The 18,839-nt window shown below is 40.4% G+C and overlaps 1 protein-coding gene across 4 annotated transcripts; it reads right to left on the bottom strand.

The window, feature by feature from the left end:
* Window positions 1–10,711: 10,711 nt before the first annotated feature.
* SRSF7 (serine and arginine rich splicing factor 7) lies at window positions 10,712–18,605 on the bottom strand. Of its 4 annotated transcripts, XR_005009919.1 has the most exons (9): window positions 18,427–18,545; window positions 17,235–17,415; window positions 16,961–17,137; window positions 16,321–16,769; window positions 16,000–16,074; window positions 15,793–15,900; window positions 14,117–14,167; window positions 13,431–13,466; window positions 10,712–12,433 (listed from the first exon to the last, which is right to left on the bottom strand). XR_005009919.1 is itself a non-coding variant. In XM_036751147.1 (8 exons), the coding sequence occupies exons 1-8, from the start codon at window positions 18,452–18,454 to the stop codon at window positions 12,379–12,381; spliced, it is 711 nt and encodes a 236-aa protein (XP_036607042.1). In that variant the 5' UTR covers window positions 18,455–18,605; the 3' UTR covers window positions 10,712–12,378. The 4 variants fall into 4 exon arrangements, 2 of the variants coding, with proteins under 2 accessions (XP_036607042.1, XP_036607043.1); XR_005009918.1 differs by having other exon boundaries at window positions 16,321–17,137; window positions 18,427–18,542; XM_036751147.1 differs by lacking the exon at window positions 16,321–16,769 and having other exon boundaries at window positions 18,427–18,605.
* Window positions 18,606–18,839: the final 234 nt, after the last annotated feature.

Genomic DNA, 18,839 nt, shown 5'->3' with positions numbered 1-18,839 from the left:
AAACTGGCAATGGCCCAGGATGCAATGGATAACCTCAGAGTCTTCCATGTCTGACCAAGCTCTAAGCGCTTCACAGTGTGGCCTTCATAGCCATTGCAACAAATTGTTCTCATCCTCCCATTCTGCCAGGGGAAGTTGGGGTGGACAACCCCCTAACTCACCGAAGGGCTTGAGGCCTGTTGGTTATTCTCAAATTGGTTTAGGCCATCTGCCAAGATAGTTTTACTGGAGTATGGCTGCTAAGCATGCAATAGCTTCTTGGAGTCACAGGTAAAAGATGGAGACCAAAGGTAGATGAGCAGCCCTGAAAAGGGCTCAACAAACCCTTGCACAGAACTGCTAGTCCTCCCTGAACGTCCCATGATAAATGCTTGTCGATTTTTGACTGATTATTTTCAATGATCCTGAGCTAATTGACGACACACATACCAAAACAAACAAAAACACACAACTTTTTTCTCTCAGTGCCTAACATAGCACCTATGCTTAATATGCTTAATAAATGTTTCTTGACTTGACTTTAGCTGTAATATCCATATCTGGCGATACTATATATCTGAAACACTACATACTCCAAGGAACAAAATTAGGCATGGCCCAAAGAGAGACAGAGACAGTAGAGGAAGGCTGACAATGACTTTCACACAAGAAATGTACTTATAAAAGTCATCCCTAAGTACATGAATGCTCAGAAAAAGAAATTACTGATGAATAGGCCATCTACTACACCTGCACCCATAAAGTAGGAAAAGACCAAGAGGAAGACCAGTGCATTGGGTAAATCCAGTATAAGGGATTTATGGACAGCTGTGAATAAAAACAGAATTGAATAAAAAGGAATAGATGGGCCATGAACTGTACTGGTTGTGTTCGTAAAACCAGAAGGAACTTTAGCTATTCTTCAGCTGGAAGATACTAAAACCCAGAGAAGTTAAAATATTTGTTCAAGATCGCACAGCTAATATGGGATATAACCTAGGCTTCGAATATCTAATTCATTACACTGTGCTTCTTAAAAGGTATTTCTTGTTTCTTAGCTTCAAATGAATTGCTCTAATCTTTCTCACAGAATAGGGAGTGATAATTGCTTTTGAAATAATGTAATTGACACCAAATGTTCATCTCATTCTAAATTAACTTTGGTCACCTCTATAGTTAGATTAAACTTTCAAAGAGGAACTTAGAGAAATCTTCCTCTATGAAATGTAGACTGTTCCCTTAAATGGTTAAAAAAAAAAAAAGGATAGCTTAGCTTTAAAACATACACAAAAATTGAAAACTGAATAATCTTTCTGATTGGCCTGATATATTCCCCAAGTTTAATAACATCCGATCATTTAACATTCAAAACCGATGGGTTTGAAAATGCATTTTATTTTTCCTTTGTTTTTCAAAACAATTTTATTTCAATACATTTTTTCCCAGTGCTCCAGGTCTAAGTGCCCTTTTAGGACGTTTGAAAGGAGTTTCTGCTTTTATAATTGGTTAGGATTGTAAAAGACAGACAAAGTCACATGAAACATATGATGAAAGTTAAAATAAACTTGGAAAAAAAAACTTGACTCTGAAAGAGAATAGAAACAATAAACAGAAAACAATCAAAATCGTTCTGATTTATTCTCAGAAACAGGGCTTTTCCAGAAAGGTTCGTGGAGAACTTTAGGGAAATTCTAATAATGAGGATTTTGGGTTGATATGACTGTTAATTCTGCTTCCTAAAGACACATAGAAAAATGGAGTTTAAAATGGCTAATAATAATACCTAATATTGACCTAGGGTTTGCAAAGTGCTTTTCATATTTCATTTGATTCTCCCAACAAGCCTGGGAAGTTGATGCTATGGTTGTTTCTGTTTCACAAATAAGGAAACTAAGACAGAGAGAGATTAGATGGTTTGCCCAGGACTGCACAGCCAGTAAGTACCTGAGGTGGGACAAGACCTCAGGGCCTTCTTGACTTTCCAGATTCAACCCACTATCTGCTCTGCCAGGCTGCCTCTCTGAGGAAGTGCGGCCAGGTCCATGCAAACCCCTGAAAAGGTTTAACGTGGACTGTCTCATTATGGTGATGTGGCATAGGGCCTACATGACTCCAGAGACCCATCCCCTCACTACCCATCCCCAGGCTCAGCTTGAGAGAATCATTCGATAAATATGACTCATCGCCATTTCCTCCCTGCCCGGCTCCCCACTCCCACTCTCACCCCCTGGTGCATTTTCCATTCAAATAGAAAAGCTTTTAATTAAGAGAGAATAACAAAATTAATCACAAGGGAAAGGCAAGCTGTAGAATCATCTCCCATTTCCCCCAGGATACAAAGGGAGATGAGGGATGCAGCTCTCACTCATAGGGTTGTGTTGTGATGTGTCACGCTGTGCTGTAGTGGGTTATGCTGTGTTGTGGTGTGCTTCGCTGTGTGTAGTGCTGTGTTGTGTTGTATTTTGTTGTGCTGTATGTTTGCTGTGTCATGGTATACTATATTCTGCTGTGTTTGTTGTGCTGCAATGTGTTGTGCTGTGTGTTTTGTGTTGTGCTATGTTGTGGTATGCTGTGTTGGTTGTGCTATATTGTGGTATGCTGTGTTGTGTTGTGCTGTGTTGCTGTATGCTGTGTTGTGGTGTATTTTGCTGTGTTGTGTTGTGGTATACTGTGTTGTGTTGTGCCATGTTGTGTTGTGCTGTGTTGTGGTATGCTGTGTTTTGCTGTGTTAGTTGTGCTGTGTTTTGGTATGTTGTGTTGTGTTATGTTTTGGTGTGCTGTGTTGTGTTTGGTGTGCAGTGTGTCATGCCGTATTGTGCCCGGACCATCTTTCACAGGTCTGGCTCGCTGCCTCCCCTCTGCTGCCTTCTGCCTGGGCATCTGCCTAGAAAAGCGTCTGCTCCTTAGCCGTCTCTGCTGGGCAGCTGCTGCCACCTGCAGGGACTGTGGCTGGGGGCTTGGCTTTCTTCTTCCTTGTTAGGTTCCTCCTTTGTGAGCCTGCGATCACGCCTTAAGCTAAGCATGTCTTCAGTTCTGTGAAGTCAGGCCTGGGGGCCGCCCTCTGCTTCAAACAGAAGGGCCCCTTGAGTGGCAAAGACAGTTTTTCTCAAGCTGACTACTCTTCACTTACCTGGAGATCCTCCAGGTCCTTCGGATCCTGTTTAAGTGAATGAATTCCTTTCACCTCCAGGTATGCCCCTGGAAATGATTACCAGAATCATTCCAATTAACTTTGGTTTTAACTAGACTGAACACGAAGAGGTAGACGAGAAAGAAGCAGTAGAGTCCAGCTTCCCCCGACAACCACAGGAACAATGGTCTAAGAAGGCCCTACCACATAGCAATTAGAAAATGGAAAAAGAAAATATAGCAGCCCAAGATTACAAACTCAACCTATAGGCAAGTGACCAGGGCAGATACTATAGAACAGGAATGGACCACGAGCACTCTGAACACCAAGCCAGACCAGCAGCATAGGGATACCCAGAATGGACTGTGCAAATAGGTCAGCAGCTCAAGCCTAGGAGATGATTCAGTGGTTATTGCTCCAGGCTAGGCCAACAGTAGAGGGACACCCACAGGCCATCTCAGACTCAGTCCTCTGCCCTGGGAGTGCGGGCTCAGAAGAGGTAATTCAGAGCACATTCTGGACTCAGTCTCCCACCCAGGAAGGCAAAGGAAAGGAAGGGTGTCTCCGAGTAAGGTTGGGATCACAGACCCAGTCCCCACAGCTCCCAGCTGGGCCAGCAACTTTTTTGTGTTGCCCAGAACAAGTCACTGGAAGAATGACTAAACATGAAAAGATGAACAACTATTATGAGGTGAGGGATGTCTAAGACATAAATCCAGAAGAGTGTAACTCTAAAACACCTACAATGAAATACAGCTTCCCTATATGGTGAATTAGAATTCCTAGAAAAAATGATGTAAAAGTTTAAAAATCAAATGTTTAAAAATTGTTTTAACATGTAATTGGAGGGAAAATTAAATATATGAAAATGATCTTAAAATTGTATTATAAATGACATGAGTGGAGAAAACTGGAAAAGAAATGAGAACTAGGAAGGACAGATTTGCAAAGAGAATTAACAGCTTAGCACAAAACCTTACTTGGGTAATAAAGTCCCTGAAAATTCAAATGTACCAAACAAATGCTGAGACAAAAAAAAATCAAAACGATGTCAAAAGATGGTAAAATAGAAGGAAATATAAGGCATATCATTAAAAACAACTGGCCAGGAAAACAGATCAAGAATCACTGGACAATCTGAAAGCCATGATCAAAAAAATGAGCCTAAGTATCATATTTCAAGAATTCATGCAAGAAAACTCTTAGAACCAGAAGACAAAGTCAAAACAGGAAGAATCTCGAAAGAATTCCCAAAATTAAAACTCTTAGGAACATCATAACTAAAAATCAGAGCTTCCAGATCAAAGAAAAAATGCTGAAACTTTCAAAAAAGCAACAGCCCAACTACCAAAGAATCAGTCAGCATCACACAAAATTTAGCAGCTGTAAAGAGTAGAGTATGGAATACAGTATTCCAAAAGTCAAAGATACAAGCTTACAACCAAGAATAATTTACCCAGAAAAACTAAGTATAAAATTACAGGAGGAAAAGAAAATGGACCTTTACTGAATTAGGCATCCCTGTTGAAAAGACCATACTTGAATAGAAATTTTGAAATACAAACAAAAGAGTAAAGAGAAACATAAAAAGATAAATACAACCAAATCATTGAAAAAGACTTTATAAGGTTGAAGTGTTTGCATTCCAATAGGAGGAGAATGATGAAAAAAAAAAGCATACTGTAAGAAGAATGATGTCAGTAGGAATCAAATAAGCTGGATAGTGGCCTTCTTGTTGCTCCTTGCACATAATACTACATCTCTCAGTTCCAGGAGTTTTCATTGGCTGTCCTCTATGACTGGAACACTCTCCATCCTCATCTCCAGCTCCTGGCTTCCTACAAGTCTCAGCTAAAGTCCCACCTTCTGCAAGAAACCTTTCCTAGTCCTCAATCTTAGTGCCTTCCCTCTGAGAAGTTAAGGGGAGTGGGGAAAGATACACTAGGGAAGAAAAGGAAAGAAATATGTGGGGAGACATATCTGACATAGGAGCAAAAGCAGAAGCCTAGACAAAGAGGAAGGGGTGGGAGCAGCTGTCAATTTCTGAAATCAACAAGCATCTACTAAGCACTTATTATGAACCTCGTTTGAACTGATGCCGAGGGAAGGGAGCAGAACCAGGAGAATAATTTTTAACAACCACATTGTAAAATCAAAAAATTTTGAAAAGACTTAGGAGTTCTGATCTGATGATTGAATTTAGAATGCTGCTTACCTCCTCCCTTTGAAGTGATGGACCAGATTATGCAGAGTGAGAAACACATTTTTGGACAAGGCCAATGTGGAGATTTGCTTTGCTTGACTGTGCCTATTTGTTGCAGAGATTTTGTTTTTGTTTCTTTTAGACGGATGAGGGGGGAAGAAGGAGGAGAGAGAGAAAGATGCTTGCTAATTTTAAAAAAAATACGTATATTCTGTATTTTTAGGCCCTCAACCACAATGGATGGGTCACGGCAGAACTAATGTTTGCCCTACTTTACAGTTATTAAAGCAGTAAAAATCTGTATTTAGTCCCTGCATCCAGGCACAATTCCCACAGAGCAGTGTTGCATGCACTCAAATGGCATAGCATGGGTAAAGCTCTTTGAAAACCTTAAAGCATCATATAAATGCTAGCTATTATTAATTACTAGCTTCAATATAGAAGCTACATGAAAGTAACAGAAATCAAATATCAAAATTGTATATAAATGAGCAATCACAAATATTCAGTACCACATAATGTCAGATGTTGGGGTTATATACAAAATATATTCTGTTACTAAGGTACCATCTAAGCAATATGTGCAACTTCATCTGTTACTCCTAGCTTATTATGTCGACTAACCTCTCAAATTCCTCTTCATGAAGCCTAAGATTACATTCGTTTCTTCGATTGCCTGATCACATAGTTGACATATGAGGCAGCATGGAGTAATGGCAAAGCCTGCTCAAAACTTTGAAAGAAAAAAAAAAACCCAATAGAATTCCATTTTTTGGTTAATTGGCCCTGATTTCCTTGAGAACAGTGCCCTCTCCTGGTAATAATAGGCATAAAATGCTATTTCTATTCCAATAGAAAAGTCTAGTACAGTTATTCCTTCCACATCACCTAGGCTAGGGGTGTGGCGCCCCCAACCTGCAAAAATCTGCATAAAATTTTTTGGCTCTACCTTTGTACCAGAGAAGAATTCTGAGGCTTTTTTTTCTTCTATGGAGCGTTTGCAGTGCCTTATTGTAAAATTTTGGTTGATGTTACACAATATTACACATATATTTTATGCATTTCTGAGTTCCTAAACTTTTTCTGTGTCATCTTCTGGTCTTTGTGTGTTGTCTGTGGCTTCTGCAAAGCTCCCCTCAAATGCCCATTTAATTTCTTGTACCGACCTGTGATGTATTGAAACTGCAAAGGGGAAGGTCTTGATGTGGAACAGACAACTGTCTATGTATGTATTTCCACTTAAACAATTATTCATTTCAGAACCAGAAAAAATTTCTATGTTCCTCCTTCTGTGTTCCTAAGGAGATATTATCCCCCCCCCCTTTTTTTTTTTGAGGCAATCAAGATTAAGTGATTTGCCCAGCTTCACACAGCTAGTGTCTGAAACGAGATCTGAATTCAGGTCCTCCTGACTCCAAGATCAGTGCTCTAATCACTGAGCCACCTAGCCTCCCCATTACCCTTTTCAATAATAGTTTGTTTTTGTTGTTTGTGGAGTGGAGAGGAATGGAATTCCATGACCTAGCATAGTAGCCATGGAGAGGTGTGAGATCCTTCATCAGGGCCTGCTCTCTCTACTGCCCTCATTTAAATTTCAGAATCTCTTTGGATCTTCTCCACTACTACCCCTTTCCCCATCCAAACTCAGGTCCATTTTCCAGGACCTTGCTACATTCATGATGCTTTCTTCTTGCCATATCTTCATTCATTCTTTCCCTCTTCACCGCCTCCTCCCTCTCCTACAAATATGCTTAGGGTGATGTGTGTTTGACTGGCCTCTCCTCTGGTAGTTTAGGTTCAGTATTGACAGATGAGATACTCACAGACATTCAACAGTAAACACAAGGAGATATACTTAGCCATGGCAGGAGAAGACTATTCCATAAGGAATTACATCTAGTCCATTGAGGACATACCAAGCCAAGTGAAGATTCCTTGCCTGAGTTGCCCATAGAGAGCATTAGGCGGCTAGGTGGACCGACTGGCGAATAAAGTTTTGAGCTTGGGGTTAGGACTACTGGTTGTGTGTCCTCAGGCAAGTCACTTAACCTGTTTGCTTCAGTTTCCTCAACTGTGAAACAGGGATTATAATAGTACCTACCACCCAGGGTGGTTGTGAGGACCAAGTGAGGTATTTGTGGAGTGCTTAGAATCATATTTATAGGTCATATAATTAGTTATAGATTAATAATAGTTATAATTGTAGCCCAATTCCCCTTCTTGCAATACCTGCCTCGGCAATCTTGGATCCTGCCTGCCTCTACCCTCCAAGCTAGGCCCTGGAGGTGACAGCATGGCCCTCCTCCTACTCTATACAAAAATGGACTAGATTCCAGGTCATATTTATCCATGCCACCCATGAGCCATGTCCATATTTACAAAGCCCCTTCTCCACCAATTACCTCTGCCACCCTCCCCATTACAGATACTATGATCTCAATATTGTGGATTGTTGTATAAATCACAACCCTGTCGTTTCTTCACATTCTGCAAGATTTTGAATTATGTCTTTCCATAAATCCTCCATGGATATTTTCCCCAACTCACTAAATATTTAAACTTTTTTTGATCACAGACCCCATCGATAAAATTTTTGAGCATATACCCACAATAGGTGAATATTTATACATTATGTACATGTACTACTTTTATACTAATATATGTTACAAAACTTATACAAAAATATGATTTTAAAAGAAATAATATTTTAATAATTTAAAAGATGAAATACTATTTGATCCTAGAGGCAAAAAGGGACCCCCTAGAGCTTATCAGGTAAGTGATCAAGATGGTCTGACCTGCACTTTAGCAATACCAATTTGGTAGCTGTGTGATGGATGGATTGAAGTAAAGGGGAGTCAGGAAGACTCAAATCGTCTTTGATAAGGGGCTGGATGAAGGTGGTAGCTGTGTGAGTGGAGAGAAAAGGGATGGATCTGAGAGATGTTGTAGCAAAGGTAGAATAGACAAAACCTGGCAATTGATTGGACATATGGGATGCGATAGTGAGCGGTTGAGGATAACACTGAAGTTGTGAACCAAGGTGACCAAAAAAGTGGTAGTGTCCTTGTCAGAAACAGGAAAGTTTGAAAGAAGGGTGGAAGGATAATGTAAGAAGTGGGATTCTCATAAAGGTAAAGGCTCTTCTAACTAGCTACTCAATCTGGTTGCACAGAGCCCACAGACTGGCCATAGCCAAAAGGTGATCTGGAGGCAAGATGTACCAGTGGCAAGAACTTCATGCCCAGGTTGCAATTAATTTATAAACACTCTGGAAGGCTTCTCAGGCCTGGAGCAAAAGGGAAGAGGTTGGAAACTCATGTAGCCATAGGAGTCCAGAATCAGGAAGGGATAAAATGGAGGAGTGCTAAGCCCTAAAATTGGCTCCCATGCAGAGGGTGGGTGTAATCTTCCCAATCTTTTATTTTCCCTTGGAGTCATGTTAAACACCCACTACCCCTTGAAGTTATGCCTGGTTTATCAGGCGCACCTACTATGCAGGCTGCTGGTCTTCTAATATATCATGGATGCTATGGCAAGCCTGGGATTGCCTATCAGTTATTCCTTTTCCACATGAGACGTGTCTCTTATACTACCCACCCACCCCACCACACAAAAACAAACAGAAAAATCATTTCCTTGCCTCTAGCATATCTGTTGAAACTCTTTTTCCTGTTCCTTCACTGCTAAATTTCTAAAAGTATCATATTGATACTGACTTCACTGCTGCCTTTGCTTCCTCACCACCCATTCACTTTTGTCCCCCTACAATCTTGCTTCTCCTCTTATTACTGTACTGAAACTCCCCTCTCCAAGGTCACCACTAAATTCATTGGCAAATTCAATGGCCTTTCTTAGTCCTCGTGCTCCTTGACCTTTCCACAGCATTTGCAAGTTAACCAACCTCTCCTTCTTAACATCCTTTCATTTTTTTTATTATCAGGGAGCAAGGGAACAAGCTCCTACTATGTGCTAGGCACTGGGCCAAAACTTTCAGATGATTCATTTGATGTCACTTTTTTTCTGGTGCTCTCTTGCCCTTATGAACGCTTGTCTTTTTTTCCAGGCTTGCTCTTCCTCCCCTCCTCTTCTCTTTACACCAGACCTGCACAACTTGGCAGTAGGTAGGGGCCAAAATTGAAACAGGCTAAAACTTCTTTGGCCACAGATAGGTTAGACTAGAGATGGACTGCTGGTAGTTGGTTGCTGTGGGTCATGTGACAAACTGGGGTGTTGGCGGCCTGAAATCCTTTGGCAGGTTGCAATGTTGTACATGACTGCTTTACACTATGCTTTGATGATCTGATTTACTTCCATGGCTTTAATTATCCTCTCCATTCAGATGACTCCCAAATCTCTATGTCCACTGCTAAACTTTTTTTCCTATTAACTCTCCCAAACCTGCCTCGTTTTGACCTCATTCTCAGTCAATGGCACCACCCAATCACCCAGGTTCAACTCTTTCCCCTCCCTCACTACTCCAAATCTTTGACTTATTTCTAACTCCTGAAATGTTTGTATCCATCCCAGTTTCCACTCCCACTGTCACTGGACCTTAGTAGTATTTGCTTTAAGGTTTTTCTAATTGGAAATAACTGTCCTTTGTGAACCTGATCACTGTTTAAGAAAAATCACGAGGACCTTTAAAAAAAAAGGGGGGGGAAGGTACTACTTTACCCTCAAATTGGAAAAAAGGCAGCAACAAATATCTTTGGGTAGAGGGTCAAATGAGACTGAGATGGTACTCTGGCTCAGCTCGGAAATGTTTTATTTAGCCAACATTAAGTTTGAGCTGTAGTAGAATAATACCTGTTTTGGTGACAGTTGGGCCTAGAGTCATAAAGAATGAGTTCAAATCCTGCCTTGACCCTTACTAGCTGTGTGACCCAGAGCAAGTAACTTCTTTTGTTTGCCTTTCTCATTTGTGGAATGGGGATGATAGCATGACAAGAGTTGTTGAGGACAAAATGAGCTCTTTGTGAAGAGTATAGCACAACATCTGGCACATAGAAGGCATTCCATAAATGCCATTATCTTTCAAAAAAAGGAGTCATTCAAATTGATTCCCACCCTCCCAAACTGTTCAGGGCATAGCTTTGGAAAGCTTTGAAGTATAGCTGGCAGGGGCTTAAAAGTAATACCTTCAGCCAAATCAATAATGCAATGACACAATAAATACTACTTGGCCACCTCCCCTACGATTCTGTGGTCACATCAAGTAGGATTCTAGTCACCATCTTGAAACAGTAGTACCGGAAACTAACCTTTTTTAATCCCCACATCAGAGAAATACTGCCTAAAATAAAGGCAGTAAAGATCCATGGACTAATTTTCATAGCTGGGTAGTTTCCAAATAAATCCCAACATTAAGAATTCATAAAGAACACAGTACTAGTTTGTTTTTTTAATCTCTGCAGATTTATTGTAGAGTAAATTTGCCTTAATATAGTACAGAACAGTTAAAGCTGATAAAATGCAACAGATAAACCTGTACACTGTAGGTGGTTTCTATACCAAATCATACTGCTCATTCAATATTCAAATCCCTTAACAAAAAGGTTTCTTCAAATAACCTTAGCATATAAAAAAAATGGCTCTTAGGTATGTCAAAGCATTCAAAAATTACCAAATAAACTCATTTGTGGCCAATTACTATTACTACCTGATATATTTTAAACTTATGGCAGGAAGTCAGTACCAGGTGCACTGGAAAAACATGGCCCTTGAAAGTTAAGCTTTTTGTACCAAAGCTAGGATGACTGGCAAACAAATATCTGTGAATCGATCATTCGTGCCTTTTGGTGAAATAATATTCTAATACTACTATTTTAAGGTTTGGGGAACGTTATTAGTCTTCATTAAAAATTTAAGCACATCAAGTGATATGAGGCAAACCAAAAGCTAACAATGTAAATGTACTGCTTGCGTACAAACCACATTTTAATTTGTTTTATATTTTAAATACTTTGCACCAGCCTGGCAAAATCTGCCCTATCTGTGGGGAGGGTCAGGTAGGGTGAAGTTGGGGCAGAATTTATTAAGGACATGGAAGATGGAAAAGGTGCTTAGGCTGGGAAAACGACAATTTTGCAAAGCTGGTTTACATTTGTCTTTGTCCTCAATCCAAGCAATTCTTAAAAAAAAAAATAAAAAATAAAAAAAACCAACATGCACTCATTTTTGGCATCTTCAAACAATTTAACTTAATACTAAAATGTATATATTACTAAAAACAATTGCACAGTAGTGAGCAATATATTCCCAAAATGCTGACTTTTTCAACACTCATTAGTACCTATCTGATGATAACTTGCCTATAATGCTCTTATTGCATTTATTTAAACTACGACACAACACAGTTGTCCAAAAGTAAAATTTGTGCTCTTATATTACTTGTCCTGGACCCTTCAGCGCTTCCCAAAATTTACTTTAAGCTCTGTCCAATTGTTATGCCAATTTAATTGAATGAATTATGGTCCCTTGGTGAGAATCTCATAGGGCATTTGAGTCTGCCACAGATGACAGGCAGTCATGAAGAAAAATTGAGGTTATTTAAACTCTCTAAAACATAACTACTTTCAAATTTATCCACTATGAAAAAGTAGGCTTTTTTTCAATGCCCCAAATGACAGTTAAACTATCCAAATGTATGAAAGATTTCATGAGTGCATTCAACTTGACTACTTTTTATCACCTTCTAGCCACATCCAGATACTGACCCTGAACAGGCCTAACAAGCTCTCTAGGCTTGAGACTTCCCAAGCCAATTTTAACAGTAGTGACCACAAATCAGAAGTCTAGTTAGAAACACATTTTTATTCTTAAATGTGCCAATAAAAAAAATCCCATTTTCAGATCATAAGATGTTAATACATACAACAAAAAAAAATTTACACTACTCTACTGATGTAAATTTACAGAGCTCTTAAAATATCCAGATCCATTCTGATTATTAGATGGTTCAAATAGCCTTCTAGGTTACACTTACATTGAACAGACATCACAAAATCCCTTATAATAATGTAAACAAAATAACTTTCTTCCTAAAAGGTTAATTTTTTTCATTTCAGTCCATTCTTTCAGGACTTGCACTCCTACGAGGACTTCCAGAAGGTGAGCGACTAAAATAAAGGAAAAGAATTATTGAGCTTATCAAGACAAAAATCAAACAAAATACTCTATACACTCCCAACTCAACTTTTCTTTTAAGATAAAATTAGTACAATACGTCTATTACCTTCTATGCCACGTTCAAAAGCAACATATGTATATGGGTAAAAAAAACGAAAACTGAGAAATGTTAAGATAATAGAAACTTAAAAAAAACACTAAGTAGTAAGTACTAAGATCAGCAACTTAGTACTCACCTTGCCCAATTACAGTATTGGTTGCCAGGTTACCCCAGTCTCATGAAAAGACCTACATAAATTCTATTAGCAGGTGGACAGAGTCCTATTTATGCATGTAACTCTTGCCTTATTTTTGTAAATTTAAATCAGCTAAATTAAGCGTATTATTTTGTCCACTAATTATTAAGTTTTTTCTTTCCTAATCAATCTCTCTTTTATAAGGTTATTAGTTCTGAACACTCACCAGATACTATAAAAGTATGATGGTAGTCAGAAGCTTGACTCAGAAGACTAAACTTACACACCCTATTCCATCAAAATTAGATGTTATATTCAAAACTTGCCTGTATGCACATCTATCTAGACCTTAAAGCAAGTAATGAATCCCCTAAAGTGTTCAAATCTGTACTATTTGAAGTTATAATGATGTAAAACATGTTCATTGATTCCAGTTTAATATAAGCATGCAGTGTAAATGCAAATAATGGGACCACTTTGGGGAATTCATCAAGACCTAGCTATAAATCACTTCAAAGATATTTTGAGTTTTTTTTTTTAAATCTGTACTTTATCTAGGACTATACCTGTGTGTGTGTGTGTGTGTGTGTGTGTACATATATATCTAGATACACTGTATATAGCACCAATTCACCAAAGAGCCCAGAGATTGCAGATCGTAAGAAAAAACTCTTATAAAAAGAACACTAAAAACAAATCAGATACGGCAAGTAGTATCAGCCATTGTCTGAAGAAGTAAAATTCAACTTACCTTCTCTTTGGAGATGGTGATCTGGACTTTGATCGGCTGTCAAAACATGAGAAATTTTATTAAGAGAAAAGGTACTTACTAGTCCTTTTCTAATAGCACACCGTGAAAATGAACACCAAATGTGATCCATTAAAAGACCAAGTGCATCATGGTATATACTATGAAGACTCAGGAATTTGAAGGCCATGAGTTCAAGAAATCAGCGCCCAGATATATAATATTCAAGTTAACCCATGGCTATAAATAAAATCTGCATTCTACACCATTAAACTAATCATTAAAAGTGATAGCTAAGACTCTATTCTGTCAACCTGTAACATTTTCAATTTATTTTTGCCCTGAAGACTGTTGGTATTTTCCCAATATGACAGCTTAGTTCAACTAGAACTCCTAAAGATGATTTAGAATACAGAATTCAAAATAATCTGAGTTAAAATGAGAAAGATTTAGACATAAGGGAAACCATGAACCTTTTTAAAGTCATGGTATACAAATTCTGTCAGTATCTTTCAAATCTGGAGTAATTCCATTCAAACATTTGGTAATGTACCAAATTCATTCAGTTTTTTCATTTAACTCCTGGTTCTTCCAAATATATTAAGTTTCATTAATTTCCTTCAAAGCACTTTGAGCTCTTTGGAATTTGGAGCTATTAAAAACAAGAATGCATTACTAATTCACCCTACCTGCTTCTTGGTCTTGAAAGAGACCTGGATCTGGATCTTGAGCGGGATGATCTTGGTGGAGGGAGAGAAAAAAGATGAAATAAGATCAATAATACTATAAAATGAACCTTTTCCTAATAACACTGGCACTTATGCCTGATTTTAGTTTTTTAAAATCATTAACACACCTAATTTGAAGATGGTGGGAAAAAAAAAAAGAAAAAAAATTGGGGGGGAAGGGAAAAAGGGAGGGTTCCAAGATCTCTAATTAACAGACAATATGACTCAAATCTTCCAAATAGGGATAACCTAAATGGACAGTAGGTCTTAAACACAAATCTTCAAGGTGGGTTCTCCTAACCAAGAGCAGTTTTTAAGACTTGTTATGACTATAGCACCTGAACAACACACTGAGAAAGCCATATTACATTGGGAAAACGAGTGATTTCACATTTGGCTAAATGGTCAGTTTATACACCACAGAATGAATGTAATTATTAGAATACTTTTAAAAGTTTGGCATCCAGGTTAAGAATTCCTGCTGAAACCAGAAGCCCTCATTTTAAAAACAAAATAGATCAAGACTCATGTATGAATAAACTAACTGATCTAGTAAGACCAAAGAATCCTTATATCATATCAATCTCCAAGGATTAGCATACCTATAAATATTTCTAGTTTTCTTTCTTATACATTCAATGCCTATTGAATTGACAAAAGTATTTCTGCTAAGGTCCACTAACTAGTGGAAACAGTGTATGTCTTTGTTTCATTTCCCCCAAACTAAATTTGTCTTTCCAACAAGAATTGAGCTGAAAAGAGGACTTTAAAAAAGAGCAGGCAATTTTACAGATTAGGAGACTTGCCCAAGGTCAAGATAGTAAGTGGGAGAGCTAAGACTTTTAGGTCACATGACTCTTAAAAACCCAACACTCCAATACGCTGTCTACACTGCCTCCACACATCTCAGACTATTCTGCCAAGGCATGCTTCTCCAGGATTTCCAACATCAACTAGACTTTGTGTCACAAGCTTTCAGCTCAAATCTGTTAACCATGCACTTTTCTCCTCAGCATTGTCAAGTGAAGAGTAAGCTGTGCAAAACAGCTTAGCCAAAGTGGCCCAGAGGCAGAAAAGCATACATGGTGCCTCTTTGCTGGGGGCATGAGCCTAATGACCTTTTCAACTAAGAAGTATCCATGGGAGAACTGAAACAAAGCATAAAACAGCAAGAAAGTGTGTTCATCACGTAGAATGACCACAAAACCCCAGACCTGGGTTCAGGACATGGCCTATGAGCGCAAATTGCAAATTGCTTTGGCAGAATCTCAGTTTTGGAATTCTGTGACAGTGATATCACAAAGGTAGTTCTCATCCTTTATAAATCACTCTAAGTTCAGTATGGGGGGGTGCGGGGAGATCAGATTTCCCCAGTAAGGAACATAGAGGGAAGATGGTACAGAACACTGGAAGGAACACTAGATTTGGAATTAGAGAACCTGGATTTCATTCTTGGCTCTGCTGCAGGGCCTGGATAATCCTTTAGGGTTTGAAGTTCTGATTCTAAACTTATGATCCTACAACTAATTCACTTTCCTCCCTATTTTTTTTATATCAAGATCAAACAAGATGGTACTATTTAAATCCCAAAAGAACAATTTTTTTAATCTAGTTAAACATAATAAAATTCAACATACTGGAAATACCTCGATCTTTTTAAAGAACCAGATCGAGATCGGATCGAAGCAGACCTAGATCTACGAAGAGATGCAGATCTTGACCTTCGAGGAGATGCAGATCTTGACCTGCAAAAGAGAAAGAAATTTTATTAAGTCAACCACCGCAAGAAACATTGTTTTCATAATGAAACTTTTTTTTTTTGAAAAATAGAAACAAGAGCCTACCTCCTACCACGGCTCCTGCTCCGTGAGCGAGAATATCGCCTTCCTCTGGACCGTGAGTGAGATCGAGATCGTGACCTATTTTCAAGTTAGAGAAAACAAATGTTAGATTTTAAAATTCCAATTTTTACTAATGTTTGTGTACCTCTGCTGAAATCAAATTTCAGACAACTATTTAAAACAGTGTCTGTCAGTTGGATATAAACTCAGGGCCTATTAATTGTCCAGTATTTTTTTTTACTACCTAGAAAAGATTTGTTAAAAGCTGAATTACATTTTAGAATTACATAATATAAAACACTATAATGTGTATTTAAAATAAACCTTGCAAGTTTGCAGGTCGACCCTCTTTGGCCCAAGGTCTAGCAGATCTAGACGATCTAGAAGTATCTATAGCCGATCGCTGCATCTAGAAGTTTTCTTCAATCTAACGACGATCAAACTGACAGCCAAATGAGCCAGGTGAGGCTTGATTGACGCAAGAAGATTTTTCTAGGTGGGAATGTGGTCAATCTGGTGTTCCTCTTTCTAAACCGGAGGGGGGCCCCAATTGAAAGCCAAATTTACTGTTACGGCGATCACCGTCTCAAATTTTCTGCCCTTTAAAGAATAAAGTGAAGCTAGGTGTAGAAGGCTCGAGGGGATCTGGCCTCTTATGCTGATCACCTCAAGGTCTAGGAGGATCTTAATTGTCGGATTTGCAAGGCGCCTCAGCATGATATCTTAAGGCTCGTGACATTCTGAATCAAGGCGACTGACTCAAACGAAGAAACCTGAAAGGTTTTGACCAGGTTGATTATTAATATATTAACATTTTTAAAATTAAACACAAACTGTAAAATACACCTGACAATTAACACATAAAAAGTTTATAGAAAAAAAATAGTATTTTCTTCTTTGCTAACAAAAGAATTACATGATTAACCGTCATATACCAACCGCTCCATTTTTTCCAAATAAATACCTGCTTCTCCTTCGTCTGCTGTAGCGATGGCAATCATAAGCATAATGACCTTTCTCCCCACACTCATAACATCTATCATTAGGATCAAATGGGCGACGTGCAGGTGGTCTATCATATCTAGATCTTCGGGGCATTCCTGTTGACAGTTCGACTCTCACACGAGAGCCACAAATCACCCTGCAAAAATTGGATAAATGTATATTACGTTAAAAACATACGAGTATACCCTAATATATTTGTAGTCCAGACTGAGACTCTAAAGTTTCATACATACTTTCCATCAAGTCCTCGAACTGCATCTTCTGCATCTCTTGGATCTTCAAATTCCACAAAAGCAAATCCTGGAGGATTTCTGGCAATCCATACAGTTCTTAAGGGACCATAGTAACTAAACGCTCTTTCCAACTCTCCTTTGCCGGCACCAGTTCCCAGGTTGCCAACATAGACTTTGGTCTCTGTTAGAAGAAACAGAAGATTCCACGTTAGGAGCAGAAGACCTCAATTCAAGTTCAAGTTGAGCCACATCAAGACGCAAAAGCTGATTGTTCCAAATGACCAAACAAATTTTGAATTTTTTAAGAAGCTGCTCGTAAAGCATTTTAACTTTTTTTTATCCGCACTACTTCATTAGTGTCAACATTTCCTTTTGTCCTTTTGGGCCACTCCATTAAAGCAGCGAGGTGATTACTTCCCGGGAGCTCGGCACAAAGGTAGGGAGGAGCGCCCAGAGCTCCACCCACCCTGGGCCCAAAGGAGGGGAATGGGAGCTTTAACCCAGCCTCAGGGGCAAGGGCCGGAGCCCGCTGCAGGAGCTAAGGCCCAGGGCCAGCTCTCCGCCCCGGGCGCCACAAACAGGCTGTGGGGGAAGAGAAGGCCTCCGGGCCGCATCGCGGGGGACTTCCCCAACTCGCACACCGCAATTTCTGACAACTGCTGCAAGCTGCTGCGGCTCGAAGTGCACCGAGCGCTCGCTGCGCTCCCTCCCCCAGGCCCTAGCCCGCTCTGGGGGGCGGAGGGGGCTGCAAGCCCGGCAGTTTAGGGGGAGGGGTGAAGGCCCCAGGACCTGCGCCACGGCGAGGGGCAACGTGCGCAAAATGGCAGCCACCTTCTCCCGCCGCCAACGGCGCGAAAGGCGGGGAAGCGGCTAGAAAAAGGCCAGGAAGGTCTGCTGCAGCCGGCCCGCCCCACCATCGCGGAACGCGGGAGCCCCTCGCACCCTTTTCCACCGAGGTCTCCCCACAAGGAGAGGCCCGCGCTGTGATGTTTTCCTTCGACGGCTCCCCTCCCCCTTCCCCCCTTCCCCCACCCCCCACTATGGCTCCGTATGGCGCCAAGACGAGGTCCGCCATTACGCACGAGGAACAACCGTCTCCCAACAGCCGCCAGCCTGCGCCCGCCTCGGGTCCCAACGCCTGGCCCATGATCCGTCCCATCTCCTTCGCTCGTTTCCCTCTCCGGACTCCTACCTCCTCCGTACCGCCCGTAACGCGACATAGTGTCCGGCTTTCGCGCTCGCTGCACTTCGCAATGACCAGGTCTGGGTCGAGACACTGCCTACCTCCACTCGGCGGTTCGAGCAACTCCCGGGTCGAGAGTGCCTGGGGTTCAATTTATATACCAGGGCCCCTCCTCCTTGGCCGTACGCACGCGTCATTTCGTCATCACGCGCCACACAAAGGCGCGAGGCGGAAACGGTAGCGAAGCGATACGGAAGGAGCTCGAACGCCTTGGGGGCTGGGATCCCTGGCGGCGGGGGTATTGGTTGTCATGGGAACACCGGGCTCAGCAGCGTTCGCCCCGCCTCTAGCCTGAGCTTTCCTCGCCCTTTCCTGCCCAACCCTCCTCCCGCCTTCCTCCTCTACCCTCCCCTTCCTTTCCT

Source organism: Trichosurus vulpecula, chromosome 3 (genome assembly GCF_011100635.1).
Source record: "Trichosurus vulpecula isolate mTriVul1 chromosome 3, mTriVul1.pri, whole genome shotgun sequence".
In the NCBI taxonomy this organism is placed as follows: Eukaryota; Metazoa; Chordata; class Mammalia; order Diprotodontia; family Phalangeridae; genus Trichosurus; species Trichosurus vulpecula.
The sequence above is the reverse complement of the archived record's forward strand: the minus strand, read 5'-3'. Positions and strand labels throughout refer to the sequence as shown.

Bases quoted from the DNA above. Each gene is read 5' to 3' on its own strand.
- SRSF7 (XM_036751147.1), bottom strand. From the start codon at position 18,454: ATGTCGCGTTACGGGCGGTACGGAGGAG. The intron at 17,416-18,426 runs GTAGGAGTCCGG...TTCTTCTAACAG, and splicing joins TTACGGGCGGTACGGAGGAG to AGACCAAAGTCTATGTTGGC. The intron at 17,138-17,234 runs GTATGTATGAAA...CAATTTTTGCAG, and splicing joins GTTCGAGGACTTGATGGAAA to GGTGATTTGTGGCTCTCGTG.